This window comes from Cetorhinus maximus, chromosome 8 (genome assembly GCF_964194155.1).
Source record: "Cetorhinus maximus chromosome 8, sCetMax3.hap1.1, whole genome shotgun sequence".
NCBI classification, from domain to species: domain Eukaryota; kingdom Metazoa; phylum Chordata; class Chondrichthyes; order Lamniformes; family Cetorhinidae; genus Cetorhinus; species Cetorhinus maximus.
The window spans coordinates 66,284,155-66,304,070 of record NC_135886.1 but is presented as its reverse complement, the minus strand read 5'-3'; the positions used below and the strand labels follow the sequence as shown (position 1 = coordinate 66,304,070).

Below are 19,916 nucleotides of genomic sequence, written 5' to 3'. Positions count from 1 at the left end.
TGACTTGTATTTTTTAAAGTTATCCCTCTGATTAGAATATATGTATATTTAACTTCGCTTTTCTTCTTACTTCCTTTTGCTGCCCAGAGGTTGGGTCATTTGTAGTGGTCCCAACTTTATGTTAAAAGTTATGGGTTTAAGGCTTAGTCCAAGATTTGGGGATGTCCAGTGCAGTCACTGAAGGAATGCTGAATTGTCAGATGAGCTGTTTGATGGATGACATGCTAAATTGTGGCCATGTAGGTTGCTTGATGAGTCAGGTGGATATTAAAGATCCCAAGGCACTGTTTCAAGAAATTCAGTGAGTTCTGTTGGTGTAGTTCTCCCTTAGCCAACATCACAAAAACAGATTAGCTGCTCAGATATTGCTTTTTGTCAAATCCTGCTATGTGCAAAATGCCTACTGCATTTTGGTACATTATAACCATCACTGCACTTCAAATTCAATGTGTATGTAACAACTAAGATATTTTGAGAGACGATTCTAAGACACTATATGGTTGTCTCTTTTTCTATACCTTCTTTCATCTCCCATCTCAAAATAGGAAAGGATGCTTTGATGCTCTGGGCTTAGAACAGAGGTAACTGTTAGTATTTTTTGTCATTGTGTTTTCTTTTTCACCCCCACTCCTGAATGATAATTGAATTTGAATGGGAAATTATACTGTCAGGCATTGCATGTCTCATGCCCTTTTCTAGTGATGAGTGTAGTATCTTTTGCAAAATACTATTGAACTTTATTTAAACATTTCTAAGATTATGAAATTGCTTTTGAATTTCCTTTTTCTGTCCTTTTGGGTATGGTTCTGCTAAATCTTGCTTTGATCATGAACAATTTGTCAAATCAGTGCTATTGCATATTTGTTGTGAAGCCTCTAGCATTATCAGTATGAAAGCAGCTTCCAGGAGGTATATGACAGCAATCTGGGTTTGTTCTCTTTCTCCTCTCTCTTTCATACCCTTCTTAACCCCTTCCCAAGAAGTTGGTAGTAGTCGTTTCATAGGAAATACCTAGGCTGAACTTGGCTATTCTCTATGCATTGCAATTGAGGAATTGAGCAATAAGTAGGATACCAGGTATATCCCACTTTTTAACGATTCAAAGCACCTTTTGTTATGATTAATATAGACAAAAATGATAAAAACTCCTGGGCAATTTCAACATTGGATTTCCATTTGTTTTCTTGCAGGACCCTGGTTTATCAGAAAGTATGGACATAGATCCGAACTCTAGTGCTATATTTGAAGATGTGGAAAAGAATGATTTCAAAAGTGAATTTAGTTCTGATTTCTCTGTAAGTTAATTTTAACAAATTTTACACACGTAATTTTTTTGCTTCCATATGTTCTCCCTGCCTCTGATTCTTGATTGGGGTGTTGGGGAGGGGATGGTGGTTGTGCTGCTGTTTTATGTCTTTGGACCTTCTTTTAAAATTCTTTGGGATGTGAGTGTCGCTGGCAAGGCCAACATTTGTGGCTCATCCTTAATTTCCCTTGAACAGGTGTTGATGAGTCGCTTTCTTGAACTGCTGCAGGCAATTTGGTGTGGGTACACCCACAGTGCTGTTTGGAAGGGAATTCTAGAGTTTTGCCCAAGCGACTGATGGAACAGCGATATTGTTCCAAGTCAGGATGGTGTGTGACTTGGCGGAGAACTTGCAGATGGTGGTGTTCCCATGCATCTGCTGGCCTGCTTCTTCTAGGTGGTAGAGATCACAGGTTTGGAAGCTGCTGTTGAAGGAACCTTGCTGAGTTGAAGCAGTTCATCTTGTATATGGTACAACTGCTGGTACTGTGTTGGTGGTGCAAGGAGTGAATGTTTAAGGTGGTGCTTGGCATGCTGATCAAGCAGCTGCTTTGTCCTGGATGGCATCAAGCTTCTTTAGTGTTATTGGTGCGTTCCTCAGATTACACTCCTTGTCAGCGATGCCTGCATCCCTAAATTTTCCACATAGTCTGGTTTATGTCACTGTTGTAGCTGTACTGGGGCTTGGCTGGGATGCAGCCAGTTCTGGAGCACAAATCTTCAGTACTACTGCCAGACTGTTGTCAGGGCTCATAGCCTTTGTAGTATCCAGTGCTTTCAGCTGTTTCTTGATTATCACATGGAGTGAATTGAATTGGTTGGAGACTGGCTTATGTGTTGCTGGGGACCTCAGGGGGAGGCCAAGATGGATCATCCACTTGGCACTTCTGGCTGCAGATGGTTGCAAATACTTCAGCCTTTTCTTTTACACTGATGTGCTGTGGAGCCTTCTTCTCTTGTTAGTTGGTTAATTGTCCACTATTCACAACTGGACATGACAGGACTGCAGAGCTTTGATCTGATCCATTGGTTGTGGGATTTCTTAGCTCTGTCAATTGCATACTGCTTCCACTGTTATAGCATGCAGGTACTCCTGCATTGTAGCTTTATCAGGTTGGCACTTCATTTTTAGGTATGCTGCTCCTGACATGCTGTCCTGCACTCCTCATTCAAGCCAGGGATAAATTATGATAATAAATGGTAATGTTAGAGTGAGTGATTTACAGGCTCATGAGGCTACAGATTATGATTGAATACAATTTTGCTGCTGCTGCTGATGGCCCACAGCATTTTATTGATGTCCAGGTTTGAGCTGCTAGATCTGTTCTGAACTCTCCCATTTAGCACAATGGTAGTGCCACACAACACGATAGACGGAATCCTCAATGTGAAGACAGGATGTCATCTCCACAAGGACTATGCGATGGTCATTCCTACCAATAATAGACAGTTGCATCTATGACAGGTAGATTGGAAAAGTCAGGTAGGATTTTCCCTCTTGTTGGCTCCCTCACCACCTGCCGCAGGCCCAGTCTGGCTGCTGTGTCCTTCAGCACTCAACCAGCCTGGTCAGCAGTGGTGCTACCGAGCCACTCTTCGTTGGCATTGACATCCCATACCCAAAGTACATTCTGTGCCCTTGCTACCCTCAGCACTTCTTCCAGTTGGTGTTCAGCATGGAAGATTTGCCAATACACTGATAATGAATAATCTTAGGACATAGCACATAGTGGAAAGAATTATTTGGGGTATATTAGGGTATTCATTCTTCAGTTTTACTTGGTATTGATTTGAGATACCATTAATGACACTGTACTGTTTCAATTATAACTATTAAACCATCCTCTTACTTTGGAGGACCACATAGCATTCATCACTTCTGTCAAGTATTTATAAAAATGCTTTACAAATGAAATACAATTAAATCTTTTTCTGTTCAATCTAGTTGTAGTTTTTGTTGAGCTTATCACTGAATGGAGCACAATTTTATCGTGGTTTTTCACTAAATTATATTGTACTCAAACAGTCTGTTGGATCTCCTTTGCATTTTATAAACTCAGTATTGAGTCTTTTGTGAAAGAAGGTACTCCTGCCCACACTTGAAACTGCCCACACTTGAAAATGAATGTGATATAGCTGGCGTTTGGCATTCTCTTGATTACTGGAATGTGTTTCGCAGCCATCTGTGGTTCCAATACAACACCTACAGGTCGCAATTTGATAGTGAAATATAATTGCATCCTTTGAGGAAAAAGTGAATTCTTTCTAAAAACCTACCACAAGTGGATTGATGATTAGCAGTAATGGAGTTTGACTCTGGCAGATTTGTGAAGCCTGGTTTGTACATAATAAGCTCCTTTGAAGTTTGTTTTCTCATATCATCTGTAAAAGCACAGTTGTTATTTTCATTGATTTTACTAATGGGTGCTGAGCTTAATAGTTGCTCACAGCTTTCTGATTGGCCAGTTTAAAAGCAACGCAATATTTTTTCCTCTTTTGTTAAGGTGCTATTTGTCTATTTTTCCATCTATTTTGACCCCCTGCTCTCTTTGCCTTTTTGAAGGCATTGATTCCTTATTCCACGTAGCCTTGCTGCATATGCTTTCTTCATGTATGACTTTAAACAATAATCTCAATCTTTTTGACCATGGGAGCATCAATGTAGATCCCAATTTCATGCACTAATGGGCAGGATTATTGGATAGCAATCAGAAGTAAGAACCATGATTGATTCTCAGGAATTGGGGCGGGGAAGATGGGGTTGTTTGGTGATGGAATCCAGGAAAGTACAATTGCATGAAGTATTGACTGAATGCTACAACTGGCAATGATTACATTTCAGCTTCTCATGTGAATTGATTATTTTCCCCCTGCTCTACAGATGTTTTCTCCTTCAATGCACTGCGAATCCAAAACCAGCCCATCCCCAGAAAAACCTGCCTCAGAAAAGGAGATTAAGCTATTACAGAAAGAAAAGAATGAAGTTACGTTTCCATCACCATATGACCAATCCAGGCATATACAGTATGCCACGCATTTCCCTATTCCTCAGGTAAGGGGGTAAGAGTGCATGGTTGGCGAAGGCAGTGGTGAGATGAAGTGTTTTTGTTCAACTTGTTTAAGCTTTTTGTTGTTGTCATTATAAAACATAGAACGATAAAAAATCCATGGTGAGAATTTTTGCTGTTGTGCTTGGATCTCTCACTCCAGCGCTGACCCCAGCAGGTTTTATGGCATCATTGGGAGGACGCCTCATTTGTAAGGGCCTGGTGGCATATGCAACACATTTTGGGTGATTGTTGGCTGCATACTGCTGGAAACTGGAATCCTATCTTCTGTCCTTTTTGGCCTCCTTTATAGAGGGTTAATAGTAATATAATTGCAAAATTAACTTGACTCACATTGGGTTTAGTGGAGTTCCCATCAGAAGGCTGGAGTGTCTTTTCTGACTTGGTGGACTGGCCTCTGGCCTTATAATGAGCCCCTAATGGACTAGGGAAGCAGGAAGGCTCAGTGTAGGCTGATATTGCTGACCTTGTAATGGATGGACAGATACTCTGGCCCTCACAAAGCCTAGCAGAGAATCTTTGAAAGGCCAAGATTTAGTGTATTAGAACATAAGAAGTAGGCGCAGGAGTGGCCCATACGGCCCTTGGGGCTGCTCCGTCATTCAATACGATCATGGCTGATCATGGGCCTTAACTCCTTTCTCTTCCCGACCTGCTCCCATTTATCCCTTGATTCCCTGAGAGACCAGAAATCTGTCAATCTCAGCCTTGGCTATATTGAGCGATGGAATATGTACAACCCTCTGAGGTAGAGAATTCCAAAGATTCGTGAGAGTGAAGAAATTTCTCCTCCGCTCAGCCCCAAATGATCGGCCCTTTATTCTGAGACTGTACTCCTGTGTTCTAAATTCTTCAGCCAGTGTCAACTCTATCAAGCCGTTCAAAATCCTGTATTTTTTTCAGTGAGATCACCTCTCAATCTTCTAAACTCCAAAGAATATAGGCCCAATTTATTTAGCCTTTCATCGTAGGACAACCTTCTCATACCAGGAACCAATCCGGTGAGCCTTTGCTGTACCATCTCCAATGCAAGAATATCTTGGAGACCAAAACTGCACACGCTACTCCAGACGTGGTCTCACCAAAATCCTGTACAATTGTAGCAAGGCTGCCATAATCTTGTACTTAAACTTCCCTGTAGTGAAGGCCAACATGCCATCTGTATTCCTAATTGTTTGCTGTATTTGCTTTCTAACTTTGTGTCCCTTGTACGAGTACACCTGAAAATCAACATTTACAGGTTTCACGCCTTTTAAAAAATATTCTGTTTTTCTGTCTTACTACCAAAGTGAATAATCTCATGCTTCCCCACATTATACATCATCTGCCATCTTGTTGTCCACTCTCTTAACCTGTCTATGTCTTTTTGCAGCCTCTTTGTGTCCTCCTCACAGTTTGCATTCACATCTGGCTTTGCATCATCAGCAAACCTAGATATATTACTCTTGGTCTTTTAGTCTAAGTCATTAATATAGATTGTAAATAGTTGAGGCCCTAAAACTGATCCTTGCAGCATTTCACTAGTCATAACCTGGCAACTCTCTGCCTTCTGTCTGCTAACCAATCCTCGATCCATGGTAATATATCGCCCCCCCCCAACCCCCCCAACTCCCTGAGCTCGTATTCTGTTTATTAACCTTTTGTGTGGCACCTTATAGAATGCCTTTTGGAAATCCAAGTATGCTGCATCTACTGGTTCCCCTTTATCTACCCAAATAGTAACATGCTCAAAAAACTCTAATAAATTTATCAAGCACTATTCCCCTTTCATAAAACCATGTTGGTTTGTTGTGTTCAGGTAGTTGTTTTTTGCCAAACCGAATTGCTGTGGTCTATGGCAGAATGGCCAGGGAAATTAGTTCCTTTTTTGATATCTCTGCTCTCCATTTTTTCAGAAGGGACTGATCCAAAGTTGAATGGATTTCCACAGATAGTATTTGCCCTCCGCTATTTGGTCCTTGTGATCATTTTTTATACCATCCTTGCCTACAAAGTGAGCTGTTTGACCATTAGGGTGTTACAACTAACCCTGTTCCTATTCTTCCCTAGTGCCCATTCACATGCACTATCCAGAGGTCGCTGAACAGTGATCAGAAGTGGGAATCTTGGCTGTTTTTTTTCTTGCTTATGGCCCAGGATACAGATCATTGCACTGTCATTACTCAGCAGGTCTGGCAGCATCGGCGGAGAAGAAATCAGTTAACGTTTCGAGCCTTCATGGCCCTTCGGCAGAACTGAAGCATAGTTAGAAGAAGGGAAAAATATAAATTGGTTTAAGGTTGGGGTGGGGGTGGGGGGGGGTGGAGAGAGAGAGAGAGAGAGACATTGAGGGTGTGGTGATTGTGGAGATGAGCAGATAATCAAAAGATGTCACAGACAAAAGGATCAAAGAGGTGTTTTGTCTAAGAAAAGTGCTAATTAAGAATGGAGGACAGGATATTCAAAGTACAGCTCTAGTGGGGGTGGGGTGGAAAGGCTAACAAGGTTTTAGTTTTAGATTTAAAAATAATGGAAATAGGTGGGAAAAGAAGAATCTATATAAATTATTGAAAAAAAAAGCGGGGGGGATGAAACGGGGTGGGGATGGGGGGAGGGGGAGTTTAAGATCTAAAGTTGTTGAATTCAATATTCAGCCCGGAAGGCTGTAAAGTGCCTAGTCGGAAGATGAGGTGCTGTTCCTCCAGTTTGCGTTGGGCTTCACTGGAACAATGCAGCAAGCCAAGGACAGACATGTGGGCAAGAGAACAGGGTGGAGTGTTAAAATGGCAAGCGACAGGGAGGTTTGGGTCTTTCTTGCGGACAGACCGCAGGTGTTCCGCAAAACGGTCGCCCAGTTTGCGTTTGGTCTCTCCAATGTTGAGGAGACCGCATTGGGAGCAACGAATGCAGTAGACTAAGTTAGGGGAAATGCAAGTGAAATGCTGCTTCACTTGAAAGGAGTGTTTGGGCCCTTGGACGGTGAGGAGAGAGGAAGTGAAGGGGCAGGTGTTGCATCTTCTGCGTGGGCATGGGGAGGTGCCATAAGTGGGGGTTGAGGAGTAGGGGGTGATGGAGGAGTGGACCAGGGTGCCCCAGCTATGCCTGTCTCTTTATGGGGTATGTGGAACATTCCTTGTTCCAGTCCTACTCCGGCCCCCACCCACAACTCTTTCTCCAGTACATCGATGATTACTTCGGTGCTGCTTCATGCTCTCGTCGGGACCTGGAAAAATTTATTAATTTTGCTTCCAATCTCCACCCCTCCATCATCTTCACATGGTCCATCTCTGACACTTCTCTTCCCTTCCTTGACCTCTCTGTCTCAATTTCTGATGATAGACTGTCCACCAATATCCATTACAAGCCTACCGACTCCCACAGCTACCTCGACTACAGCTCCTCACACCCCGCTTCTTGTAAAGACTCCATCCCATTCTCTCAGTTCCTTCGCCTCCGTCGCATCTGTTCTGATAACGCTACCTTCAAAAACAGCTCCTCTGATATGTCCTCCTTCTTCCTTAACCGAGGTTTTCCATCCACGGTCGTTGACAGGGCCCTCAACCGTGTCCAGCCCATATCCCGCGCATCCTCCCTCAAGCCTTCTCCTCCTTCCCAGAAACATGATAGGGTCCCCCTTGTCCTCACTTATCACCCCACCAGCCTCCGCATTCAAAGGATCATCCTCCGCCATTTCCGCCAACTCCAGCATGATGCCACCACCAAACACATCTTCCCTTCACCCCCCCTGATGGCATTCCGTAGGGATCGTTCCCTCCGGGACACCCTGGTCCACTCCTCCATCACCCCCTACTCCTCAACCCCCACTTATGGCACCTCCCCGTGCCCACGCAGAAGATGCAACACCTGCCCCTTCACTTCCTCTCTCCTCACCGTCCAAGGGCCCAAACACTCCTTTCAAGTGAAGCAGCATTTCACTTGCATTTCCCCTAACTTAGTCTACTGCATTCGTTGCTCCGGTCTCCTCTACATTGGAGAGACCAAACGCAAACTGGGCGACCGTTTTGCGGAACACCTGCGGTCTGTCCGCAAGAAAGACCCAAACCTCCCTGTCGCTTGCCATTTTAACACTCCACCCTGTTCTCTTGCCCACATGTCTGTCCTTGGCTTGCTGCATTGTTCCAGTGAAGCCCAATGCAAACTGGAGGAACAGCACCTCATCTTCCGACTAGGCACTTTACAGCCTTCCGGGCTGAATATTGAATTCAACAACTTTAGATATTAAACTCCCCCTCCCCCGCCCCCGCTTTTTTTTTCAATAATTTATATAGATTCTTCTTTCCCCACCTATTTCCATTATTTTTAAATCTAAAACTAAAACCTTGTTAGCCTTTCCACCCCACCCCCACTAGAGCTGTACTTTGAATATCCTGTCCTCCATTCTTAATTAGCACTTTTCTCAGACAAAACACCTCTTTGACCCTTTTGTCTGTGACATCTTTTGATTATCTGCTCATCTCCACAATCACCACACCCTCAATGTCTCTCTCTCTCTCTCTCTCTCTCTCTCTCTCTCCCCCCCCCCCCCCCAAAAAAACCTTAAACCAATTTATATTTCTCCCTTCTTCTAACTATGCTTCAGTTCTGCCGAAGGGCCATGAAGGCTCGAAACGTTAACTGATTTCTTCTCCGCCGATGCTACCAGACCTGCTGAGTTTTTCCAGGTAATTCTGTTTTTGTTTTGGATTTCCAGCATCCGCAGTAGCTTTCAGCTTTTTGTTTTTATCATTGCACTGTCATTGTTAGCTTAGTATTTAACTGGGGATTGGATTTTTTACCTTCAGGCCTGCATGTCTTTGTATCACAGTAGGCAACGCCATTATCTACCATGCCGTCAGTGCTATATTTATCACAGTGCATACTCAACTTTCTTTCCCTTTTCCAAACCAAGTTCTTGTACTTCACTACCAGAGTGATATCTATAAATGCTAATTGCTAGATTTGACATGATGGGCATTATGACATGATGGGCATTATGACCCACTGATCAGTGTGCATTAACGCTGATGAATGCTCTGCAAATAATTTAATCAAAAGATTGTAGAGGTATCTAGTAAGAGCAATTAAAACTTTTTTAGAAATTATTTTTTGATGGGCTTTGGGTAGTGTAGCATTTTAGTCAGTAGCCTTTCCTCTCTAGCATCTGAGTTTAAATCTAGGTGGTAAACCTCTCTCTGGCTGTAAGTGTCCTTTGTGAAACAAATTTGGACAACTCCAATGCAGTTCTTAATGGGCACAGATCCAGTGCCAAAACAACCGCTACTGGGATTAAATTGGAAAAATGTTATTTGGTGCAATGTGAGATGATTTTCTAGTTTGGAGCTGAGGTAGAGTTTTAGGACAGAGTGGTGGAAACTTTATTCTCTGTTTAACCCTTGCTTTACTAAAGTTGGGAATATTTGTTGCTGATTGTGTGTGTCTGAAATAAAAGAGGACCATTCCACAATACTGACGACCTTCAAAAGAGCACAAATTTCTCAAATAAAAAATTTAGTGAATTCTCCAATTTCTTATTTCGTTTAAAGAGCAATTTAAAACCTTTGCTATTCCAGAATAGCAACCAGCAACATGGTACTGTTGTCTCTACATCGCTTATTGCAGGCCTAAGCTGTAGAAAATCTGGTCAGGTAAATCTTAACCTTGTATAGAAGCAGAAAACCCTTGAGTGTTGAAAAACTAAAGTATAAATATTGGGAATGGACAACATGTCTGTTAGTATCTGAAGTAAAAACAGGTTAACATTGCAGATGGATTCCTGTACTACATATGAAACAATAACTCATCTTTTGCTTTTAGATACTGATTAATCTATTGTGTATTTCTGGCATTTTCTGTATTTAAATATATTAAATTACTGTTTCAGTATTCCTCTAGTTAACACAACAGGCTTACTACTGTGCCTACATTTTCTGTTTGTTTCTCTTATTATCTCCTTTTCCCTCTTGTTCTCCTACCCTTTCCATGCATATCAAAACAGGAAGAATCAGCAAGTCATGAATGTAATCAGCGTTTGGTGGTTCTGTATGGTGTTGGGAAACAACGTGATGAAGCTCGACACGTAATTAAAAAAATAACCAAAGATATCCTGAAGGTTTTGAACAAGAAGAGTACTGCAGAGACTGGTAGGCAGTGTTTGGATGTGTTAAGTATTACAAATCCCTTAGATCACATTCACACTTGTCATGTGCATCTTTAGCATGTTATACAGGATGAGTGTGATCAGCATCCTAATGATTTTTGGAAACACTTTTCTCTTGGACATAATTTGTTCCAGATGTACATTTATACCTGTGTGTATTTCTCTATCCTACAGCAAATGTGACTGTAGTGTTATTCTCCAGAAGGCACTGACTCTTACTATGGTTTGGTTCCATTGATGCCAGATGCTTGGAGTGATTTGGTACAAGTTGCCATTCTCCTTTGTAAGCTGAGACAGTGAGTGAGTTTTGGTGGGGTCTTCAGCGAATCATGGTGGTGATTAGAGTACTGTGTGCAGTTCTGATCACTATATTATAAGAAAGGATATGAAGGCAAGGTGCAGAGAAGGATGACACCAGAAATGTATGGGTATACATATCGGGAAAAGATTGACAGGCAGGGTCTCTTTTCTTGAAAAAAGACTGAGGGATTACCTAATAGAGGTTTTTAAAATTATGAAAGGTTTTGATAGAGTGGATACAGCGAGAATGTTTCCACTTGTGGGGAAGAGCATAAACTGAGGCCATCAGTATAAGATAGTTACCAACAAATCTAATTGGGAATTCAGAAGAAACATCTTCGCCCAAAATGTGGTAAGATGTGAAACTTGCTACATCGGAGTGGTTGAACCGAATAGTAGAGATGCATTTAAGGGGAAAATAGACAAGCATATGAGGGATAAAAGCAAAAAACTGCAGATGCTGGAAATCCGAAACAAAAACAAAAATACCTGGGAAAACTCAGCAGGTCTGAAAGCATATGAGAGAGAAGGGAATAGATGATTACAATAGTTATTTAGATGGGAAAAGATGCGAGGAGGATCAAGTGGAGCATAAACATTGGCATGGTCTGGTTGGGCAGAATGGCAATCCAGGAATTCCCACACCATTCTTTTCCCCATATCCCTACAACTTTTTCTCCTTCAAGCATTTATCCAACTCTCTTTCAAATGCCACCAGTGAATCAGTATCCACCACCCTATCAGGCAGTGCATTCCAAATCCTAACTACTTGTTACATTTAAAGAGAGGTTTTCCTTGTGTCACCTCTGATTCTTTTGCCAGTCACCTTAAATCTGGGCCCTCTGTTTATCAACCCATAGTCATTGAAACAAGTTTCTCTATTTAGTTTAATTAAATCCTTCATGATTTTAAACGCCTCTATTCATCTCCTCTTAGCCTTCTCTGTTCTATGAGGAAGAGCCCCATTTTTTTCCAGTTGATCCACATAACTATAATCCCTCAACCCTGGAACCATTCTAGTAAATCTTTTCAAAATTCTCTCCAAATATTTGATGTCCTTCCTAAGGTGTGGTGCTCACAATTGGACACATTCCACCTGAGACTGAATTAGTATTATATCAGTGCAGCAAAACTCTGGCATTCTTTTTTTACTCCAAACCTCTATTTACAAAGCCAAGCATCGTACTTGCTTTGTTAACCTACCCTGCAACTTTAAAAATTTATGCACAAACACCCCAAGTTTCCCTGTTTTTGCCCTTCCTTCAGAATTGTACCATTTAACTTGTAATGTTCTTCTAAATGTATAATTTCACACTCTATGTTGAATTTTGTCTGCCCATTCCAGAAACCTGTCTATGTCTCTTGAAATCTGTTACTATCTTCCTCACCGTTAAATGCACTTGCAAATTTTGTGTCATCTGCAAATTTCAGAAATATTGCCCTGTACTCCCAGTCCACATCATGAATGTATATCAAAAGCAGCAGTGGTCCAAGTACTAAATCCTGCGGAACTCCACTGTATACCTCCCTCTAGTTTGAAAAACTACCACTCACCATAACTCTGTTTTCTGTCGTTTTAACTAAATTTGTGTCCATGCTGCTCCTTTTTTTATCAAATTTTGCTGACAAGTCCAATATATGGTGGTACTTCAAATTTCTTTTAAAACCCAATATACAGATCAACTGCAATGTCCTCACCCATACTCTGTTATCTCCTCAAAAATTCAACAGACACATTCACCTTCCTGTAGAAATCACAGAATCACATCACAGAATCACAGAGCAGAAGAGGCCCTTCGGCCCATCGAGTCTGCACCGACATGTGAGAAACACCTGACCTACCTACCTAACCCCATTTACCAGCACTTGGCCCATAGCCTTGAATGTTATGACATGTCAAGTGCTAGAAATCACTAGGAAACCATAGTGGGTTCCTCTCCTGGCTCTTTAGCCAAAAGGCCAGAGACCAACAGCATCCGTTATTGAGAACTGACTGGGAGTAGCTGACTCAAATTATAACTCAAGTTTGACTTGAAAGCCCATATTATGATTTATCGCATACCTGCATTGATAATTTAATACTTGTTTTTAAATTTCCTTAAATCCTGAGGATGAAGAGTGATGGGATAGGGATAAATGCTTGTGATTACCTGCATAGTGGCAGATTAACATTGCTAACATTTTAGGGGAGGTGCAGAAAAAAGGCCTGGCATGTCCTCACATGGAGCAGAATTGCCCTACACTGCACCAGCATACTACATAAGAACAACAACAATTAAAATTTATGTAGAGCCTTTCATTACCTGAGGCCACCCCAAAGTGCTTTACAGTCAAAGAAGTACTGTTGAAGGTCTCAAAACAGTCTGGACAATTAGTTTAGTAGTGTTTATTGAAGGTTTACTATAGGCCAGGGCACCAGGTGAACTACCCTGCATGGGATCTTTGACATCCACTCGAGAGGGCAAATTTGGTTTTACATTTCATATAAAAGATGGGACCTCTAACAATGTAACACTCCCTCAGTAATGCTTTGAAGTGTTTTCATAATTTTTTGTGCTCAAGTCACTGGAGTGGAATTTGACCCAAAACATTTTGACTCAAAGGTGAGGGTGCTGAACCACAGCTGAGACAGCTAAGGGACAACCCAAGCGAGTTGCTCATCTTTCAACCAGCTATATGATGCAGAGGATAAGTGGAAGAGGATAAAGGCATTTTACATTTAATCGCAGCTTTGGGATTCCTTGACCCATCCTCGTGGCATACTGTTATGCACTATTCCCTGCTTGATATAATAGGCAGGCATTTTCTGAGATGCTTTATCAATGTCTCTGTGGAATGTGCTGGAAGTAATTAAGGCCATTCAAATTTTCTTTCCCTATTTCTGAATAATGTAGCTGGTGTCTGCTTGTCACTTTAGCTTTTCTCAGCTTGCATATCTCGATCCATCTCATCTACATGCCCCAACCCCACACACTTTTAAGAGTGCCTGTCCTAGTTTTAAAATGTACATAAGTTTTTAGCAATATGCCTGAGAGATCTCTGCATGACCTCTCACTTTCGTCTTCAAAATTAAAAGAACCTCACATCAGATCTGATATTAAGTTAAAATAAAATAGGTAAAGATTCTCAACACTACTTCTTATTTAAAGCGTTTGCTGTTAGTATCTGGCTTTATTGGTTTCTAATTTCCTGCGTGTTTGTTAATTCTCACCAAGTGGATATTTCTTCTTCCCTTTTCAAATGAATTGTAAACGTGCGCAGTCTCTCACCTTCTTAAAGATACTCAGTTACATGTGTGATTGTGTGTTTTCCTTGCAAAATAACTGGAATTTAAAATGGTTTCTTTCCTTTGTTCTAAGCTGATTTTAAATGTTGGCTGTACGAGAAAGCCAGTACTCTGGCAGTCGGCTAGTAAACCCACTTATATTTGTGGATTTGTGTTGTCACTAAGTGTGTGTAAATAAAATATAATATTTCAACTTGCAAAATATTTAAAAATATTACATTGGGTTAGCAGTTTATATGGTAAGAAACTTAATGCACCCAGTATATCACTTCTGGTGATGGACTGTTGTGCAAGCTAACTTGCCATTCTTTGGAGTGGGGTAGGAAAGGGGCTGACCATCAAGTGCCTTCTGTCATGTAGTGGTGTGCTTGTCAGTTGAAAAGGATTGCTTATTCTCCAGCTCTGCAAGGAAGTGTGAATGTTTTATCCTTGTAAACAAATGGATTATTGTTATGGCCTACTACAATTTTACTGTAAATAATATGGAAATAGATTAACAACATGCCGTGCAGTCATTCAAAGTATGCCGACAGTTAGTATGTATATATGTCAACTATATTGTATATAATACATATAGTGCACCCACACCTGTTTCGCACTACATTAACAGACTGTGTGCTATTGATATGGCTTAAAAAGCATTACTACTTCAAGAACAGCATTCCCATTTTTGCCAATAACTTTATCAATAGCTGACACCATTATTGTGATTGTTGGTAAAATGCATGATGGGATTGCCTAACTATTTGGGATTCTGAATCCAAAAGCAGAATATTACTCATTGCAGTATTAAAAGACAGTCAGACGTAAAGGTAACTTGATTTTGAAGATAAAAGCTGCTGTAAGTAAAACTTTTCTCCCCAGTACAGACTGTTAGGCAGGGTTGGAGATCAAACATCAAAGCTTGGGAATCTTTTAATTATGGTATCTTGCTTCCTATTAGGTGCTTTCCTATTAAATTGGAATTTGATTTTAAATAAAAATGCACGCTTGATATGCCGAGATTAAGAATTAGTGAGGGAGACAAAGAGCTGCAGCAAGCCAGAAACAATCAGAAAGGGAGGGAGACAAAAACCAGGTAACTGTAGGCCAGTTAGCTCAACATCCGTCAGTGGGAAAATGTTAGAGTCTATTATAAAGGATGTAATAACAGAGCATTTAGAAATGCATAATATAATCAAGCAGAGTCAGCGTGGCTTCATGAAGGGGAAATTATGCCTGACAAATTTATTAGAATTCTTTGAGGAGGTAACAAGCAGGATAGATAAAGGGGAACCAGTAGATGTAATATGGATTTCCAAAAGGTGTTCGATAAGGTACCGCACTTAAGGCTACTTAATAAGATAAGAGCTCATGGTGTTGGGGGTAGTATATTAGCATGGATAGAGGATTGGCTAACTAATAGAAGTCAGAGTAGGTTGGGCCTGTATTCTTTGGAGTTTAGAAGAATGAGAGGTGACCTTATTGAAACATATAAGATTCTTGGGGGGGGTGCTTGGCTTGACAGGGTAGATGCTGAGAGGTTGTTTCCCCTTGTGGGAGAGTTTAGGACTAGAGGGCATAAGCTCAGAGTAAGTGGTCGCCCATTTAAGACAAAGATGAGGAGGAATTTCTTCTCTAAGAGGATAGCGAATCTCTGGAATTCTTTACCGCAGAGGGCTGTATAGGCTGATCCTTAACTATATTCAAAGCTGAGATAGACAGGTTTTTAATCAGTAAGGGAATCAAGGGTGATGGGGAAAAGGCAGGAAAGGAGTTGAGGATTATCAGATCAGCCATGATCTCATTGAATGGTGGAGCTGACTCGATGGGCCGAATGGCTTACTTCTGCTCCTACCTACGTCTTGTGGTAGCTTATGGTAAAATATGAAACAAGCTTATTAAACAATGAACAAGCAAATAAACTAACAAGACAGTGAAGTAATGAAATTATATGTCTACAGAAAGTCTATTATTTAATTCCTTGAGTATAAATATCAGTAAGTCACAATCAAATGCCATGCTATTCTTTAAAAGACAGCTTTTAATTGTAGTCCTTTTCTTCAAAGCTTTTTTGATCCTGGCTGATCTTATCTTTTCTTTTTGATTCCGTTCAGTTGGAATCACGCAACACAGAGATCAAGCCACTTACATAATCTTTCTCCAATTGCAATTTACTTAGATTCAAACAGAATTGCTACATTTCTAACTGAAAATATTACTTGCCCATCTTTCCACCATTCTGTCGCCCCTGACATTGATAACCTACGTTAGCTTCCACTATCCAGTGCCTCAAATTTAGAATTTTAAACTTGATGTTTAAATTCCCTGTTGGCCTCATATTCCTGATTTCTGTAACCTCCCCCAAGCGTACAACCCATCCTCCTGTGCTTCACCCCTGACATCTCCATTTCTCTGACTCTGGCTCTTGTGCATCTATCTTTCCATCTTCCTTTTTTTTATTCAGCTACCTAGTCCCACAGTCTCAAATGCCTACTACAAATCCTGTCTCTCCATCTCCCTCTCCTCCATTAAGACGCTCCTATAGGTTCACCTCTTCAAGCAAACATTGATCATGCTATGTGGTAATTCCATAAGTGCTGACTGCCCTCTGGTATCTTATTCAAATCACATTCTTTATGTTTGAAGCTGGATAGTGGGTGCTAGTCAGCTGTTCAGTTGTTCAGGGCATAAGTACAAGATCAGACTTGATTGTTGCCAGCAGGGGTTACTGGATAAAAATTTGTTGGAAGAACAGATTAATCCTCCCCCCCACCCCCCTCCCCACTCCCCACTCCTCCTGACCCCAGGGTTGCTGCAGCTATGTAATATTGCATTTACTTTTATATTATTTCAAAATGTCTAAAAAATGGCCAATTTGTTGGCCTGCGCCAACACTACCCTCAAAATTGCTTGGAAGTCAACGGCTGGCTAATTTGTATCTTTTGGTGGTTTTGGTTGAGTGTGCAATGTTGGCCAGGGTATGGAGAACCACTGTTTTTCTTGGAATAATGATGTGGGTTTTTAATATGCACTGAACAACTAAAATAGGCAATTGGTTTCTGGTTCATCAGGAGGACAGCACCTCTACCAGTACAGTATTCCCATAGCATTGTATTAAGAGTGTCAAGCTAAATTACGAGTTTAGACACAGTGCCTGAACCCACAACCTACAGACACAAGAGTCGAGCATTATGTGGTGAGCCAACATGATGCACGTTTGAATAATCATTGCTAGGAATTGTGTGTTTGAAAAAATGGGAATAATTAAATGTTTATGTAATTTCAAAAAGATAGATGCATCTTGGCAGTAAATAAAGATGATTCTGAAATTTATTGCAGGTAGAACGGAGATAGTTAATCTCCTATGATAGGTGATTACCTGATTTCCCTTGGCATGTTCTTCAAAGTTTCCTGTACAGTGTTACATGGTTATGTGCTGTATATCGCAACAGTTAACTTTTACATTTTTACTGCAGGTGGAGAGGAAGGACAGAAGCGAAAGAAAAATAAACCAGAAGCATTTCCAACAGCTGAGGATATATTTGCTAAATTTCAGCATCTTTCACATTTTGATCAACATCAAGTTACCTCTCAGGTAAGGGACAGGACATCATTAAACTGCTGAACCACGCAATGTGAATTGTGAAGCTCCACGCTGTGCTGTACACTCTTCTGTGATGGAAATTAAAATGATTAACTTTAAGGACGTGCTGTATATTACTTGGGCGGGCATCATCTAACAACTGGTACTTGACTTACCTTGTCCTGCTCTGTTCAGCCTTGTTAGTGCCCTATGTCATCGGCTTTGATTCTTCACTTGTATTTCTTCTTCTCTTTTTAAATAAAGAATTCAGTAAATGTTGATGCATTTCAAAAACGTAATCTGTTCGCAGAAAACTTATACTTAAAATACAATTGTGTGTGTGGGTGGCTCTGAATATCTGATATATATACTGAAATTATATGTGTATTCCCCCCACATTGATTTTTAGCTGCTCCTGCTCATAAAGGAATAAAGATCAGTGAAAGAGAAAGTACCACTTCTTCAAAAAATTGAGAATCTTCTGTTTACTTTCCTCTTTTTCTTCTGCAATGACAGGTATCACGGAATGTACTGGAACAAATCACTAGTTTTGCCTTAGGAATGTCCTATCATCTGCCTCTTGTTCAGCATATTCAGTTCATCTTTGATCTAATGGAGTATTCCCTTAACATCAGTGGATTGATAGATTTTGCTATTCAGGTAACATTGGTTCTAATCTGTTTTATCTCATGTTTGCTCTACTTAAAACCTCGAGACAGAATGGTGATTTAGACTTTTGCTATGATGGTGAGCCACAATTTTCATTGTAACTAATCATTAAAATCTAGAGCAAAACTATAATAAAGGCAGAAATAGCACTGCATGTTACTCTTATTGATATAACTGTCCACATTATATAATAGACTTTATGACTTCTCTGGATTTTGGATGTTCTGGTTGTTTAATGCCAGTTCCTTCCTTCCCAGATACTTGCTAACGCCCATAGGATGCAATGTTTGCATTTAACATGACGTTTCCCATGATTCCGACTGTTTGTATGTAAAATGGCAGCAAACAGAGATTTTTCACCTCAATTCTTTTCTTTTCCCGAAGGTACTGAAACTGGCTGGAATGCAATCAGTAGTTCATTGTTACCTAATGCATTTTGTCATTCATCATCTAGAAGTTTAGATGGCGAGCGCAAGCAGGCTTTTTTATAAACAGTGAAGAGCATTGCAGCTGAACCTGATCATATCCTCAACCAAAGTCCACACAATGCCTTTCAGCCAGCAAACTTCCCTAAATAACGATCAGGAGTAGGCAATGTGTCTGATTCTCCCAGCTCATATGCCCTTACTTCACCTGATCAAAAGCACAGAGGCCAATTGAAATGCATGTGTTGCTATAAACCAGGGATTGAACCTGGGACATTCTGGTTTGTATGTTCCAGTACCAAACCAAGGAATGTGTTTGATAACTCCTCAGTGGCTCAGTTTATAAATAACAATCTTTTTGTAAAATGAAGGCACTACTGCTAATTTTTTTTAGAATGTTGATTTACCTGTAATGGAATAACTGATAGTGTTCACTGTGAAATCATTTGGTCTGCTACTGAGATGCTGTATTGTCCTGCCTTCACGTGTCAGGGCATTTTTATTCATTATCTGATGTAGGCGCATTGCCATCCTTAATTGCTTGAGAAGATAGTGATGACCCACCTTTTTGAATACAACTGTGTGGCTTGCTAGGCTATTTCAAAGGACAGTCAAGAGCCAATAACATTGCTATGGGTCTAGAGTTATATATAGGCCAGGCTAAGGATGGCGCATTGTTCCTTATGAAGGAATTAGTGCAGCAAATGGTTTTTAACAACAACCCAATAGTTTCATGGCCATCGCTGCTTAGTTTAGCTTTTTATTGCAGACTTATCAAATGAAACTTAAGTTCCTCAGTTGTCGTGGTGGCAGGATTTGAACTTGTATCTCTGGATCATTAGTCCAGGCCTCTGGATTACGAGTTCAGTAATGACCACAATGCTACCATATCCATGTCTGGTTGTTTAATCTGCTTTTTGAAAGCTTTTATTTCCTCCAGTCTGTATGCCCTCACACCTAGCAAAGTCATCTAGTAGCTCAGGATTCAGTCAGTACTGCTTTCACTTTTACTCATGGGAAGTGCACTGGAGTAACCCGAGAGGACCCTCAATCTTTGTTCAACCTTCTATTATTTGATGCACTTGATTTCCTGGTCAGTATCTCCCTACAGCAACAGAGTTCAAATCGCAAAAGCTTACTTGGTTACTGTAGGCAGGCCCT

General features: G+C 40.8%; 1 protein-coding gene across 3 annotated transcripts in view; it reads left to right on the top strand.

The window, feature by feature from the left end:
• med12 (mediator complex subunit 12) overlaps window positions 1-19,916 on the top strand; it is a 193,392-nt gene that overhangs the window by 77,054 nt on the left and 96,422 nt on the right. For all 3 annotated transcript variants that reach the window (XM_078546961.1, XM_078546960.1, XM_078546962.1), the window contains exons 14-18: window positions 1,191-1,295; window positions 4,188-4,358; window positions 10,349-10,493; window positions 17,555-17,673; window positions 18,178-18,321. In XM_078546961.1, the coding sequence (XP_078403087.1) occupies window positions 1,191-1,295; window positions 4,188-4,358; window positions 10,349-10,493; window positions 17,555-17,673; window positions 18,178-18,321 (684 nt within the window). The remainder of the gene's footprint in view (window positions 1-1,190; window positions 1,296-4,187; window positions 4,359-10,348; window positions 10,494-17,554; window positions 17,674-18,177; window positions 18,322-19,916) is intronic.